Source organism: Pteropus medius, unplaced genomic scaffold (assembly GCF_902729225.1).
Source record: "Pteropus medius unplaced genomic scaffold, Ma_sr-lr_union100, whole genome shotgun sequence".
Lineage (NCBI taxonomy): Eukaryota > Metazoa > Chordata > Mammalia > Chiroptera > Pteropodidae > Pteropus > Pteropus medius.
This window is the reverse complement of record NW_024354911.1, coordinates 2,907,057-2,922,279: the sequence shown is the minus strand read 5'-3', so window position 1 is coordinate 2,922,279 and position 15,223 is coordinate 2,907,057. Positions and strand designations below refer to the sequence as shown.

At 50.3% G+C, this 15,223-nt stretch overlaps 1 protein-coding gene across 2 annotated transcripts in view; it reads left to right on the top strand.

The window, feature by feature from the left end:
- ARID3B (AT-rich interaction domain 3B) overlaps window positions 1-12,848 on the top strand; it is a 50,772-nt gene extending 37,924 nt beyond the window's left edge. Inside the window, exons 5-9 of one of the 2 annotated variants that reach the window (XM_039856447.1) lie at window positions 4,611-4,794; window positions 6,257-6,537; window positions 6,646-6,900; window positions 8,240-8,341; window positions 10,343-12,848. In XM_039856447.1, coding sequence (XP_039712381.1) covers window positions 4,611-4,794; window positions 6,257-6,537; window positions 6,646-6,900; window positions 8,240-8,341; window positions 10,343-10,509 — 989 coding nt within the window. In that variant the 3' untranslated portion in view covers window positions 10,510-12,848. The remainder of the gene's footprint in view (window positions 1-4,610; window positions 4,795-6,256; window positions 6,538-6,645; window positions 6,901-8,239; window positions 8,342-10,342) is intronic. The other variant, XM_039856448.1, reaches the window with a different exon arrangement.
- The last annotated feature ends 2,375 nt before the right edge of the window (window positions 12,849-15,223 follow it).

The following is a 15,223-nucleotide window of genomic DNA, read 5'->3' as shown; positions in this document are numbered from 1 at the left end:
GTCTCCTCCCTTTGCCCTCACCCCTACTCCCTGCTCTCAGTCTCAATGATAGGAAGGAAAACAAAGTGCCAGGGAACTGCTTTTATTTGGTTCCATCTGCTCCAGAAGTTCCTGGTCACAGCTTTGGCTTGCTGGTGCCAGTCCCCAGCAGCATTCCCACCACCAAGGGTTAAAGCCCAGGAGCCCCGCAGCTTCACTGGATCCAGGCCCTCATAAAAGCTTTTTCCACATAGCCCCTGGGCTGCCTCAGGCTCCCTGGCTGAAATCTGATAAGGGGCCTCTTTGTTGGGACTGTCAGTCTCCTTTATTGAGGAGGGAACTGGAGACTAGTGGCATTTCTTGGGGTACCGATAAGGCCCTGCATTCCTGTCAGAGAGAGCATGATTAATTACCCTCAGTCCTGGCTCCTGCTTTGATAGCAGTGACTGACAGTCCACAGGCTTCTCTGTTAGGTGCTGGGAGGCAAGATGAGATGGAGATTCAGCCTCCTGCAAGGCCAATACTAGTGCCCCACAAGGAGCTGTCTTCAGTAACTATTTGCTTCCTTTCTGGTTCTAGGCAGGTTGCTCTAGCATTTGTTGTGGGCAGAGGCCTGTCCCCTCTCAAGTGCAGAGCTTCCTTAGAGGAAGATGTAATCCAGCCCAGAGAGCAGCCCAGAGCCACACATACACACACACACCCCCACCCCACCCGCAAGGCTGGGGAAATAGCCATTGCTTATGGCCTTGAATGTCACATACAGCCCTAAGCCACCCAGTGCCTTGCATAGAAGATCCCAAACCCTCAAGGTCACTTGGGAACATTATACCATAATTCAGGCAAGCTCCTAAAACCAGGTCTCTCTCCCTTTGGTAATAGCCATGGCTATCAATTGTTGTTTTAAGTTTTTATTCATAGACCTATAGGACTTTAGAACTGAAAGTTGTCTAGTTCAAAGTCCTCATTTCAGAGAGAGAGAAACTGAGGCATGAATATGTCACTCTCCCACCCCTCCATCCCCAAGTATGATGTATTCTTTTTTTTTATTCAGCAGGTGAACTCAGCTAAAAGACCTCTCTCCCGTCTCATCATAGTTGAATCTCCTTGAGACAAAGGAGATGGCTGCCAGGTCCATTAGGCACAGAGCAGACTGCACAGACAGACCAGCCTGAGGATCTTGCTTCTCTTAGTTGTCAGAAGTATAAAGCCAGGGCAGGATTTGTGTTTGGATAGTCTGGATAATGTGAGAAAACCACACCATCATCCAGAGATGATCATTACTCAGAATAGCCTCAGCTTTGTTTCTGACAGTTCCGAGGGGCCCACCTGCACTGGGAGCTACTTTTATTTGTTTTGCAGAGGGACAACCATGATGAAGAACGTGCCCGTTCCCTTATCCACTGATCTCTGGAATGACGGAGGGACCCATGTGAGGGAATACAAGATCCCCATATGCCCAGAGTGGAGCTGGGCCACAGGGAAGGACTGCAGGGGCCACCACCAGGGTTCCAGTACACCCCTAGCCTGTGGTTTCTCTGTGGAGGAGCTGGAAAGAGGTCAATTTTTAGTTAGGTTTATATAGCCTTGACTTCAGACGTCACTTTGACCCTTCCTTGCCTTCTCAGGTTCTGTCTCTACTTCTCTTTCCTTTACCCCTGAGCAGTTCTCATCCTAATGTAGTTACACTCTGTATGACCATAAAAGGGTGAATTTTTAATGAAATTTCTCCATCTATAGCATCGTTGTCTTTCAAAGTAGCCATCGCAAATAGCTAAACATTTGGTTCAGTGACCACTCAGAGTGAATTTATAATTCTTCTCTGGGGAGTTGGGCTTCAGAGCCACACTAGAAAATCTGTCGTAGTTTATGGCTCCATCTCATCTTCAAACAAAATCAACATGTATGATCATTTCTAAAAGTAAAATACACCTTTTATATTTGAAGATTTACCACCATTGGAGAGATTCAAAATGAAAATAGTGTAAACTCTGAAGGCTTTTCACAAATGGAGGTCCAAAAATGCACACCTGTTCTGTGTTCATCACAGATCCAGCCAGCTTCCCCTCTTTAATATCTGTTTTCCCTTCTTTTTGGTCCCCCTGAGTAAAGTTATGTTTTCTTTATCTTTTCAAAATCTCCAACTCTCCATCCATTCTTCTGCTGTTCATTCATTGCGGGGCTTGGATGCAGAGAGCTTGAGCACTCTGGGCCTCACTTTCCCAGTGTGTTTAACAAGGGTCGTGATCCTAACGAACCTGCTAGGGCCTGAGAGGAGAAGGTGACTTCCTCTTGGGATACCAGATGTAACAATTAGAAAATAGTTCTTTGCTGAACTTTAGGGTTTATAGGACAAATGCTGAAAGAGAAGACATCCATTAGAACATTAGAATATTAGTTACAATGTTATTCCTAGAGGGAGTGAACATTGAAGGCCAGTGTAGAGAGTTTGGAGGCAGATCATTTTAGTCTTGATGAGGAGGGAGAGCACAAAGCAAAAGGTAGAGGAGAAATGAGCTTGGTTTTTTGGGGTTGTAGTGAGGAGACCCAGCTAATGCGAGAGTGAGTTGTTGGGATGCGCTGGAAATACTTTACACATGATCTTTTAAGGAGCATTGGAGAACTCGGTCATAAGATTGAACATGTGCAATGAGATGGTAGGCCGTAAGAGTCTTTGTAGGTTTTTGTAGTCTTTGTAGGAGGTGAGTAATATGGTGAAAGTAGTATTTTAATAAAATTGTCTGGCAGCCGTGTACAAGTTGAGTGCATTGATAAGAGGCTGCTGCAGGCCCCTAATGATGAGCCAGCGCGGGCCATGTCTAGGGTAGTGGCTGCAGGCCAGAAAGGGAGACACCTCAAAGGAGTAATAAGTAAGCTTCCTAACAATCTGAAGGTTGGTGATAGTGGAGAGAAGAAGAGACAGTGCTGCCTCCAAGATTCCTGCCTAAAACCTCAAAGAATGATGTGTTGTTGGGAAAAGGAAGCGATGGGAAAAAGGAGCTAATTTAGGGGATAAAGGTGAGCTCAGTGGGAACACTCGGACTTGTAGCGAACAAGTCACATGTGAAGATGTCCTGGAAGCTTCTGGAAATGTGAGCTTAGGGTGCCTATGCGAAGGGACCTTGGGAGCGGTCTTCCCAGTCTCCAGGCGATGCCATGGAGGGCATGAATTCACCAGCACTGTTAGTGTGCTTGGAAAGACAGGCCTCCAAAAGGAGATGGACCTTAGCTCTGTCCTGTCAGCAGACTGGTTCTGCCATACCAGGCTCTCATCTTATGACAGGGAGTAAGGTAGACTGTCCAGAACAGCACAGGGAGAAAAAGTTAACCAGTATACGAGCTGTATGTCTTCAGAGTATACCAACAGTCCTCTGACAGTTTACCTGTGAGTTTTTGAATATAACTCTATGACCCCTTTATCCTTGATCCTCCAAAGACCAGCTGGTCAAGACAAAGGCCTTGGAGACCCCCTGCTGTCTCTCAACATGGAAAAAGAGGCTGGGTCCTGCCATAGTAGTCCCACATGTTCATGCTCACACTGCTGCTGCTTCATAAATGTAGGAGCCTTCACTCCATTCTCTTGCTCGAATTATCCTATAAAAGAGTTGGTGAGGCTGCCATTCCAGGACTGAGAAGAGAATACCATTCCTTGAGAGAGAAGCAAGAAGAGCCAAAACAAACAGCCCTTCTCTAGTCAGGCAGGCCTAACGTCCACCGGCGGTCAGAGAGATTGGGGCAGTGGGAGGGGGCCAGGGCAGAGGAAGAGCAGCCTGTGTACAGTACAAGGAGTTTACCATCAAAAGGCAACAAGTCTCATACCCTGCCCTGGACGATGACCCTTCCCTTTGGAATTCTCCCCTCTGACCTCTAGATCATTAATCCCGAGGCTGCCAAATGACAGTCATCCATCACGCCTCCTGACGAGCATCCCAGCCGCCCATGAAAGGAGCCTGGCCCCGCCCTCCCTGCCTCCCCTGGTGCTCATTAGTGGGCCTTCCTGCTCGGTGCCAGGTTTCCTAATCAAGGCCCTGGCTCCTCTCACTTCCCTTCAGGGCCAGTGGGCGGAAGCTGCTCTGACCCTCCTCCCTCTTTCAAAGGCGGGGAGAGGGTGGAGTGATTAGTGGGGAGAGAATTGTTGAGTGGCTTTTCATCCCCCTGGAGACCTGTTTCCAGCAGCTCCTTTGACGTGGTGGGGACACAGGAGAGAAAAATGAATTTTTTCATTCAGAGAGGAGGAAGCAGACAGTTAATCCAGGTGGGTGAGCCAGGCAAGAGCTCCCCTGTCAAGGAAGTCTGACGAGGCAGAGGAGTGAGTTGCCACATCATTAGGGAACAGTCTGGACTCAGTCCTGCTAACAAAACTTTGAAATCATCTAGTCCAGCCTCTTACTTATAGACGAGAAAATGTACCCAGAGAGGCTACATGTTTTACCCAGGGCCACCGAGCCTGTGAGTTGGACCTGTCTTTCTGTTCATCCCTGTTCATCCAGGCTTTAGGAGTTTCAGTCAAGTTATACTTATAAGGAATTCGTGAACATATTTCCAACTCAGCAAAAGGTGGGCATACACAGATGTCTTTTTTTCTCTGCTTGAGGTTGACGCAACCCTTTGATTCTCTCTTTGGACAACAACAGGAACCCCCATCAACCGAATCCCCATCATGGCCAAGCAGATCCTTGACCTGTATATGCTGTATAAGCTGGTGACAGAGAAGGGAGGCCTGGTAGAGATCATCAACAAGAAGATCTGGAGGGAGATCACCAAAGGCCTGAACCTGCCCACATCCATCACCAGTGCCGCCTTCACCCTGAGGACCCAGTGAGTGGCCAGGGCTGTGGGGAAAGGAAGCTGAGACTAGAGAAAGGGAATGTTTCAACCTAGAGCAGTGGTCCCCAACTTTTTTGGCACCAGAGACCGGTGCTCCTATGAGGATCCGATGCCTGATCATCTGAAGTGGAACTGAGGTGATGATGCTAGCACTGGTTGGTGACTGCAAATACAGATGAAGTTTTGCTCGCTGGCCCGCTGCTCACCTCCTGCTGTGCAGCCTTGTTCCTAACAGGCCACGGACCAGTACCAGTCCCTGGCCCAGGGGTTGGGGACCCCTGACCTAGAGGGAAGGAGGAAGGAAGTTCTGTTGTTCAGTGAGCAAGATGAGTGGGATTCCTGAGGCAGCCAGGAGCTTTCTGAGAGAAATCCTTCACTAGATCGAAGCAATAATGAGAGCTGGCATTTTCCGAGTATCCTGTAGGTAGGTTGCTATGTCACCATTCTGTTGCATTCAAACCTCACCATCAATTCTGTAAAGTAGATGTCATCCTCATTTTCTAGGTTACCAAAACTAGATATCAGAGGTTAGTTTGTTGATAGCCATACCAGCTAGTAAGTCAAGATTCACACCTGGGACTCTGCTTCTGAAATCCACACTCTTTCCAGGACATCATCTCCCATACAGCACCTCCACCCGAGGCCAGGCCCTTCCTACCTGACACTCAGCTTGCCCAGCAGCACAGGACCCAGAAGAAGGCAGGCAGGCAGGCCCCACCGGTTGGTGACTGATTTTTGTCACCATTTGAGTTAATTACAAGGGTGATAGAAACAGTGAGACCAAGAGTAGCACTGGAGCATGAAGGCCAGAGGGGATTCTCTTTCAGAACACTCTGGAAGTTTCTCTGTGAAGAATGTGGAATGAGCAGCTGATGTATCAACTAGGTAGCATGTCATGTCCTTGTTGAAAAGTAGAAGGGTTTTATCTATTGAAACTGTTCCAGCGGAAGTGGGGAACAGAGCTATAACTAGTATAGCAGTTCTCTCAAGGTTCCGGGGTACAGAATTGCTTCCTGGGACATCTGACACAAAGAGGGACAGCACTTCTAGGTCCACACACAATGAGAAGAATTACCTCATCTAACCAGCCTGACTTGGGTTGCTTAGGAGGTCAGGGAGCCAAACAGACATGTCACAACATGGCCTCGATTTCTCCAAGAGTATTAAAAAGGTGCCGAAACAACCGTGAAGCAATAGCAGAAATGGCTCTTATTTCCCTTAATGAGCAATGTCTCCACTTTGAGCAGTGTTCAGAATTGAGTAGCAGTTATAGGGGCCTGGGCCAGAGCTGCTAGCGGTCTCAGACTTTTCTCTTTTGTTAAGTGCACCAGGTTGTGCTCCTCTGTCCTAGAGGCCTGTCCACAAAGGCTGCTTCCACAGACCAAGCGACTTAAACGGGATGGCCTCTGGTGCCATTTTAGATTACTCTCCTTGCTTCCTTCCTTCCCTCCAGGTACATGAAGTACCTCTATGCCTATGAGTGTGAGAAGAAAGCCTTGAGCTCCCCAGCCGAGCTCCAGGCAGCCATCGATGGCAACCGGCGGGAGGGCCGGCGGCCCAGCTACAGCTCCTCCCTCTTTGGCTATTCACCAGCTGCTGCCGCCGCTGCTGCCACTGGGGCCCCTGCCCTTCTCTCCCCACCCAAGATCCGCTTCCCCATCCTTGGGCTGGGCTCCAGCAGTGGCACCAGTACCAGCAGCCCTCGGATATCCTCAGCAACCACTCTCAGGAAAGGTATGCAGGGTCCTGGAGGAGGAAGGAGGAAGGGAGCCAAGTTCCTATGTCCAGGACACAGGTGGGACGGTAGATTGTGGGTCGGTCCAGCTCTGGTGCCTTTGCCAGGTGATGGAGTCCCGGTGACAACAGTGCCTGTGCCAAATCGGCTGGCTGTGCCCGTGACCTTGGCAGGCCAGCAGGCCGGCACCCGGTCAGCCACACTGGAACAGCTGCGGGAACGACTGGAGTCTGGGGAGCCACCTGAGAAGAAGACATCCAGGCTGTCAGAGGAGGAGCAACGCCTGGTACAGCAGGCCTTCCAGCGCAACTTTTTCAGCATGGCGCGGCAGCTGCCCATGAAGATTCGGGTCAACGGCAGGGGTGAGTGCTGGGCCCTGGGTGGCTTCATTCAAGGAAGGGCCTGTTCGGCTCATTCACGTCTCCTAGGACTGGGGTAGGGCCCCTTCAGCTTCTGCTTTCCAGGCCCCCAGAAGAGTCTAGAGTCCAGAAAGCCACATGGAGCCTCTGCAGCTGCTGAGGAGATCTCACCAAGCTGAGGCCATTTTCTAGGGGACCAGAAATTGCCTCAGGCAGTGCCCTATCCCTATTCTCTAGCAAAAAGAAGTAGTTGTTCAAGGAGGAGGAGCCTTCGGGAGGACAGCTGCTGTGTCTCTCCTCTACCAGCCTTTTGATCTGTTGAAATTAAAGGGCTCAGCCTTCACCCCTTACCTCACCAGATGTGAGGATGTAGGCAAGTGCAGGGCGGGTCTGGGAGGAAGACAGCACCTCCATTCCTGAGGCTTAGTGAGGGACTGAGTTGCCTCAGGCCAGGCTGCCACTGACCCTCAGAACAAGTGGGAAGGAGGAAATTCAAGTTTGGCAGCATAACTGATATCCTTTCCTGTCCCCTCTACATTTTTCAGGTGTCCCACCTCCTTGTCCCCTGAACCACACACTGCATGTTCCTTGTTTCTCTTCTCCCTCTTTCCCCTCCTCACACACATTTTCTTTGCCATTCTTCCCCTGGATGCTGTCTCAGAACAAACATGAAATAAGCATGTATGGGGAAGAAATCAGGTGTGGAGGGAGTTGTGCCCCTCCCTCACTTTCCCTGAGTGAGGAGCAGGAGGAGGCTGGAAATAACAGCCCAGACAGCAGGGCTCTGCTCCATTATTCATTCAGGGCCTGGTGCTCCTGGTCCTGCACAAGCCAGAGGCTAACAGAAAGGCAAGTCATTTGGAAAATTCTTTGCCCTGCGTATGATGAATAGACAGAATCTGGGGGTGAGCTGGACGAGGTGCTGGGCAGGAAGACCCTCTTCTTGAGACCCTCCCAGCCTGGCGAAGGGGAGGAAAAGGCAAGGGGAGTCCTCAGAGGCTGAGACTGGGTCTTCCTAATCTTTGATTCTCAGCCTGATGGCTATTAGGTGCTCAGTTAGGTTTGCTGAATCGCGTTGAAAGCGCCAGTGCATGGCCATGAGCCTAGGTCAGACTCCTTGCTGGTGGTGACCCCTTTTCTCTGTGAGCAGAGAGACTTGCGGGGAGAAAGTAAGCTGTAGGATGCTGGTGAGCCTAGGTTCTTTTCCAGACCTTGTATAGATGCTTTCTAACAGTGGGCCTTGGCCTGCTGTGGCCAGTCTGGGGACATGGGGGAGAGCCTTAGAAAGGATGACAAAAGTGCTAGAAGGCTTGACTGTGCCTGCTGTCTCCCTTGTCCCCAGCAGAAGACAGATCAGAGGCCTCAGCCACAGCGCTGAACCTGACCACAGGCAGCATCGGGAGCATTAACATGTCTGTGGACATCGATGGCACCACCTATGCAGGTGAGTCCCTTGGAACTTGAGGGAGGCCCACAGTGTGGCAGCCAGCCTCAGTGCAACTCCCTGGCCGGCCCTGCTTGTCACCCTCCTTTCTGCAACCTTCCCAGGGATGGCTTCCTTTTAGGAAGTCTCAAGGGTCTGCAGATACACCGGTTCTTCTGGACTGGTAGAGGCCGAGGGTTGCTAACAGGATGATAGATCCCCTTCCATCTTTGACAGACAGTAGAAACCCTTTGTCGAACCCTTTTGGACTAATGGTTGGCTTGATAATTGAAAAAGTCATTCAGTGTGAAGAATCATAGTCTATATCCATGCCTTAAGCATTGTATTATAAGTTAGATTGGTGTCCACCATTACAGTCTTCTCATGCATGGATCTCCTTTCTTTGTGCTTCAGCTGTTCTCTTCCTAAACGTGTCATTCCCTTTCTTTTAAATAGATCAAGGACAACGTAGGCAAAGTCATCTGAGTACACAGAATCAACCTATATTTTTATGATTTTTTTTCCCTAATCATTCAGTTGTCTCTCCCTAAATCTAATTTTAAGTGCAGCTTGATAAGTAGGGGCTAAACAGCCCAGGCACACTAGCCAGTGGCCACGTGCCGGGAGCCCAGACATGGGCCACCTGTTTTACAGAGGGTGTGGGAGATGCGCCTTCCATCAAAACCGGGGTGTTTTCCCAGAGCATGCTTCTGGCCCTTTAATGCTCTTGTGCTAAGGGCTAGGCCCGCTCAAGGAACCACCCTGCAGGCCTCATGTTTTGGATCTGTGCTGGGCCACCTGCTGCAGATCAGGGTCAGGGCAGGAATACAGGGTCAGTGCCTGGAAGCAGCCTGCAGAGAAGCAGCAATGCCAGGTTACCTTACTAGTCACTGCTTAGTTGGTGCTTCAGAGGCTACATTCAGAGGTCTGTGCCTGACACAGGAGGCCCTCTAGAAGACCGGGTAGAGCCCAGATGCCCTTTGCCTTCTGGCAGTGCTGTGGTGGTCTAGTCGGTTTGGGGATTGGGAGTGGGTCCATGCAGAAAGCAGGGAAGGAAATTGGGGCCTGATCTCAACATCTCGTTGTCCGTTACCAGGAGAAAGGAGATAACACCTCCTTCTCTCTCAGAATGAGGAGCAGGCAGAAGAGAGTCGGCTCCCCGAGCCTCACCTGTCTCAATCTACATCCCACCTGTGCCCCTTCTCAGAGGATATGCAGTCACACAGGCCAGGAACCTGAAAGTTGTTCCTGAGTGCCCCCTCATGCCCATCCTCGTCCCCCAGAGCTGAGTGGATACCGCTACTCTGTGTTCTTGTCATCCTCACCACTGCTGCCCTGGATCAGGCCTCTCCCCATTTGAGTAGCTTCCTTGCTGGCCTCCATCACCCATAGTCCTCCCAGCCCCACAGAGAGCCTTCTGAAACACACATCTCATGATGTCCCTCCCTTTTTAAAACTTAAAGGGGCTTCACAACTCCTATGGGGTAGGACTCAGGCTTCCTTAGAGGCATGCAGACCCTCTGTCACTTTGCCCTCCCATCTCTCCGGCCTTATCTGCCTCCGCGCCTTCCCTTAAGCACTCTGTGGTCAGACCACATGACTCTGTTGGCCTCCAGCTCGTTTGCCATCTCTCTCTGCTCACAGATTTCCTCTGCCTGGCACATTGTCCCTAATTCTTCTTTTGACCGCTTTTTCTAACAGTCCAGGCATGGTCTCCCCTAGGACTTTTCCAGACCAGTTTTCCCCTGCCCTCCAAAACCTTTTTGTTCCCACAACACCCTGGATGCGCTTCCCCTCAGAGTATATTTGACATTTCAGCAAAATTACTCTGCCTACCTGTCTGCCGCCTCGCCAGCCTATAAGCACCTGGAAGCAGGACAGTGTCCAGGACATCTGTCAGCATCCAGCACAGTGTCTAGAGTGGGGCCTTGCACAGTTAGGCAGCAGTAAATCAGTGGAAATGAGCGGAACCCGCCCCTTGTCTCCTTATGTGCTTATACTTGCTTTTCTGCCTCACCCCAGGTGTGCTGTTTGCCCAGAAACCTGTGGTCCACCTCATCGCAGGATCTGCTCCCCAGAGCATCGGCAGCAGCGCCAGCAGCAGCAGCAGCAGTTCTCACTGTTCACCAAGTCCTACCTCATCCCGGGGCACCCCCAGTGCAGAGCCCTCTACCAGTTGGTCCCTTTGAGGGGCAGGACCCAGCTTCCCATGCCCCACTCTCCTATTGAGAGAGAAGAAAGTTAATGCACAGAATTTACCTCATCTCGCGGAGCCCACGTCAAACACCATTTGGCCAGATGTTGAGAGTTTGGACATGTCTGCCTGTCCAGGCTCCATTCAGGTCCTGCTGTATCCTGGGGACAGGGAGAGGCTGGAGGGGCAGGACAGGGCAGTGTTGTCCAATCAGGGTTTGTCCTGGAGAACTGGGCAGGGTCTGTTTGCGGCCAGCTTCCTCCAGGGTTCCCAGGCCACCTCCCATCCTGGGCACTGTCTATCGACAATCTGTAAGCCGACTCAGGGCTGGAGGCCCTCCATATCCCTTCCCCTTTAATTTATTTTCCTTCCTCTGCCTTCCACCATGACCCTAGGGTCATTGGTCTCTTCCCCACTTCAGTCTCCCTAGCTAACTCTTATGTGGGGCTGCTAGGAGCCAAGAGCATGCCTCGTGGCCCTTCTCTGGTGAGCATGAGATGACACCCTCCCAGCCCACCTTGCCTACTATGTTTGGTTTCTGGGGTGTGGGTCCCTCAAATTCAAGTCATGCAGTCTTCAGGGCCCCTTATGCCCCTTGTGGTGGTCCCAAGAAAGGGCACATGAGGGCAGTTCACAGGTCCTAGGGCCTACTGGGCATCTGCCGAGGGAGAGGCAGAGCCTCAGGGAGCTGCCCAGGCAGGCCCTGGCACCATTTCACACTGCCCTTTTTCTGATCCTCCCAGACCTCATGCTGCCCATTCGCCCTTGTTGGCCAGCTCTCCCAAAACAGCCCACTTGTCCCTTGGGCCCCCCTTCTTCTCATGGGGTCATCTCAGCCCCAACATCCCCAAGCCTGCCGATGTCAGGTTCATTGAAATACCTCAGATTTATAATTGTTGATGTTTGATTCTTCAGGAAGTATTTGCATCTCTGAAATCTTTTTTATATGTGTTTTACTGACTTTTGTTTTTTTTATTTTAAAATTTTTATTGCTATTGTAGCACCAAAGAAATGAAAGCAGATCACCCCAAAGCCAAGCAAATGATTTGGTATCTTAGCCCCTCTGGTCCTTCCCTGAGACCCCAGCAAGTAGGCGAGGAGGCAGGCAGGAGAGAGAACTCAGGGATCACAGTGGCGGGGAGGTGGTGGAACGGAAAGGCCCAGTCTCTCACAGGTTGGGTTCTGAAACCACACCAGTTCTGAAGATGGTTTTTGACTCATTTCCTACCAGAGCAGGGCTAGTCCTACCCCCTACTCCCGACTCACCGGTCGGTGCAGGACATCTTGTCTCCCCTTTACTCAACACTCCCACCTTAAGATGGGCAGGATGTGGGCCTTACAGAGGTCATGCTGCCCCAGAGGATGAGGAGATGCTAGAAAAGAGCACCATCTCTCCTCTTGGACTTGGGTGGAGCAGGCTGCTCCTGTGCTGTAAAACAAGGCTCACCTGTCAGTCAAGTAGGCCCTGCAGTGTTCGATAGAACACTACCCACTGTGACATTGTCGGGCTGTGGTGGGAGACCACAGCAGCACGAGCTCATGCCTGGCTAACATTCAGTCCTGTCTAGGAAAGAGAAATCAAGAGCTTGAGCACAAAACAGATACCTCAGCCTGGTAAGCTGAAGCTTTGTTGTACTGTGTCTTTTCTGTCCCCTCCCCTAGCCCTCCACCCACACTCACACAGCCTCATCCTCCGGGGCTGACCCTTTTCTGGCCTCAGAAGCCTTCCCACCTTACCTACCAGGCAAGCGCAGGGTGTGGGCAGAGAAGGGCATCTGGGATCTGGTGCCAGGGAGGAGCCCAGTTGGCTGGCACTGGGCCCACTTGAAGGTGTCACATTTTGCCAGTGTGTTTTTCTCAGGGGTTTGGTCACGAAGGATGGACTTTTCCCACCCAGAGGACACAGGGACAGTATGCTGTGTCTTTCTGGTCATTGTATCCTCCCCCTTTCTCTAGGCAGCTTGCCCAACTTCCCCCTCTTAGCAAACCCTCCTTGCCCTCAGGACAATAGCAGGGTCTCAGCCTGAAACCTTGAGATTGGGGGTGCCAGCAGATGCCTCTAGGAATAGGGCCGTGGGCCAAGAGGAGCTTTCTCTGAAAGTGCAGTCCTGAAGGCCGCGTGCAGGCAGTCGGCCAGGGCAACTCTGCCCCCTTACCCTCCCCATCTATATGTATTCTAACCAGGAAAAACATGATAGCACATGGGTAGCCTAGGCAGTGGATAAATACCTCAGATGTCCTCTTGCAGCAAGTGTCTGTATATGTCGTGGTTATTTTCTATCTTACGTGTTCTTGAATGTTTATATTTCAATAAACCTCTACCTCTTCACACAAGCAGGTGAGTGTTTTCAATGACTCTTCCAGTGGATAGTATTAGGGAAGAGGTGAGAGCCTTTGAGGTGAGAACAGACTGAGTGAACCACTCCTGTGATCCTCTGATTTTTCCTGAACCTTCTCCCCTTCACTGCTCACCCATCCTAACTGCAAAGCACTCATTCTCATCCTGTGTTTTATATCAGCAGGGTACCTCTGGTGTTGCGTAATCACCAAAATTAACTCCAAAGGTGTCATATCAGTGTCCTGGCAGGCACAGGGCCAGGGGATGGCCTCCATTTAGCAAATCCTTTTCGAGCTGCTGAATAAGTATGGTCCCCATGCACACGGAGCTCACAATCTTGTGTGGGAGGCGTACATGATTATATATAGAATCAGAATATTTAGAATACAGTATGACTGGAACAGTAGACTATGGAAGGGCTGAGAGAGGCTGGAGCAGCTCACTAGGGAATCTCTGGAAGGCTTCCCAGAGGTGGCATTTAAGCTGGAAGAATGAGATTGACAATTGGAGGTTATGAGGAAGAGTGTTCTCAGCAGAGGAACTAATAAATGTATATGGAAACTTGGTGGCATCAAAAGACCTGGCATTTGAGAACCGGCCAGTGCCTAGGGTTGGTGGAGTAGAGCAGCTGGGGCCAGAATGGATCCCAAGCCTAAGGGATTTGGGCTCCATCCTCTGAGCATCTGGGCACTGCTGTTTTAAAAATATGATTTTCTAGAAGGGTGATCTGGAGCTAGGAAACATTCTAGGTGTGGACACCGTGGAACACTGCCCCTGGAACTTGGGCCTAAAACGAGCGTGCTCGCTCTTTCTGCTGTGATGCACGTCCTATGGACCCAACCTGGTTTTGGCAAAACCAAAAGAAATAGAGGAAGCACCGGGTGGGTTTGTAACTGTCCTCTTCCATCCCACACCATCCATCTCACCTGTCTGCAACCCTGCGGTATCAAAGCGGGAACCCCTTTCTCTGCCATTTTGAAGTGCTAGAAAATGAGGGTGACATTGGGACAGGCTCGAGACTGATGTTTTAAAATCTTTTGCAAGAAATGACTAATCCTTTACCAATAGTTGGCATCACATCTCTCAACTTCCTGTCACATACCAGCGGTCTGTCCTGTGGAGATTCAGCGGGCCTAGTCTAGAAGGGTGCCGAAAGAGGAGAAGCAGTGTCCAGAAACATCTGATATGGAAACAGGACAGAGTGACTGTGGAGGCAACGCTGAGAGATAAGTGGCATCCAACGCTGATGGAGATGGAGAATCTAGAAGAATGGGGCACCAGGCCACTGCAATTTGATCCCATTTCCATTCCCAGAAGAAAATACAGGAGAATATCTCGGTCTGAGAATTCATCAAACTAGACCCTCCAAAAAAGTTCATCAAAAGATAACCATAAAATAAACGGGGGTGGGGCGGAGACAACTTGCAACACACAACTAAAAAGGAGTATTAGCCAGAAAGGTTTTTTTTTTTTTTTTTAATGATTATTGTTAAAAAAAAAGGGTTGAGGAGATGGGGCAAAGTCATGGACAGGTGTTATGCAGAAGAGGAAAAAGATACATATGCCTGGACCTCATTAATGATCGAGGAACTATACAGAAAACCATTCCACCATTGGAGTGACACAAACTTTAATCTTCAATACCACGTCTTGGCGAGAATGGAGAGTAAAGAGTACTCTCACAGACTGCTGAGAGAGTGTAAATTAGTCAAACCAGTCTGGAAAACACTTTGGCATTACCTAGTCAACTGGAACATGCACCTCCCCTAGAGCCCAGCAATTCTGCTAATTCTTAAGTGTGCTCCAGGAAACAGGACAGCGCTGATGATAATAACTTTGCCGCGAAACTACCAATTACTGAACACTGGTGTGTGACAGGTGCTGTTTTATTTCTTAGCATGAATTAACTTATTTGGTCCTATACACATTTATGAGATAGGACAATTATTATCCCTATTTTACAGACAAGGAAATAGGCACAGAGAGGCTGAGTAACTAGCCTGAGCTCCCATAGCTGGGGAGAAGAGCAGCAGGGCTTCTAATTCAGTGGTTACAGAGCCCAGAGTCTGCCCCAAGCACTCTCTGCATAGTATCTCATTGAACACCAGACCACCACCCAAAGCCCTATGAGGCAGTGACTGTTCATTTTACAGATGAAGAAGCTGAAGAGCAGAAACGTGCTCAGCGGTCACATCCACTGAACTGCAAGGCTGGGAAGGGAAGAGACTTTAATGCAGCTGCTATAACCTCTCCCCGCTGTGCCTCCCTTCCCGGGAGGTGGGGGCGGGGGTGCCGGGCACGGGCGACCCAGTGTGGTGAGTAGAGGAAGCTGAGGAGGCAGGGGTATTCGGTTGTCCCATCCTGCTCTATT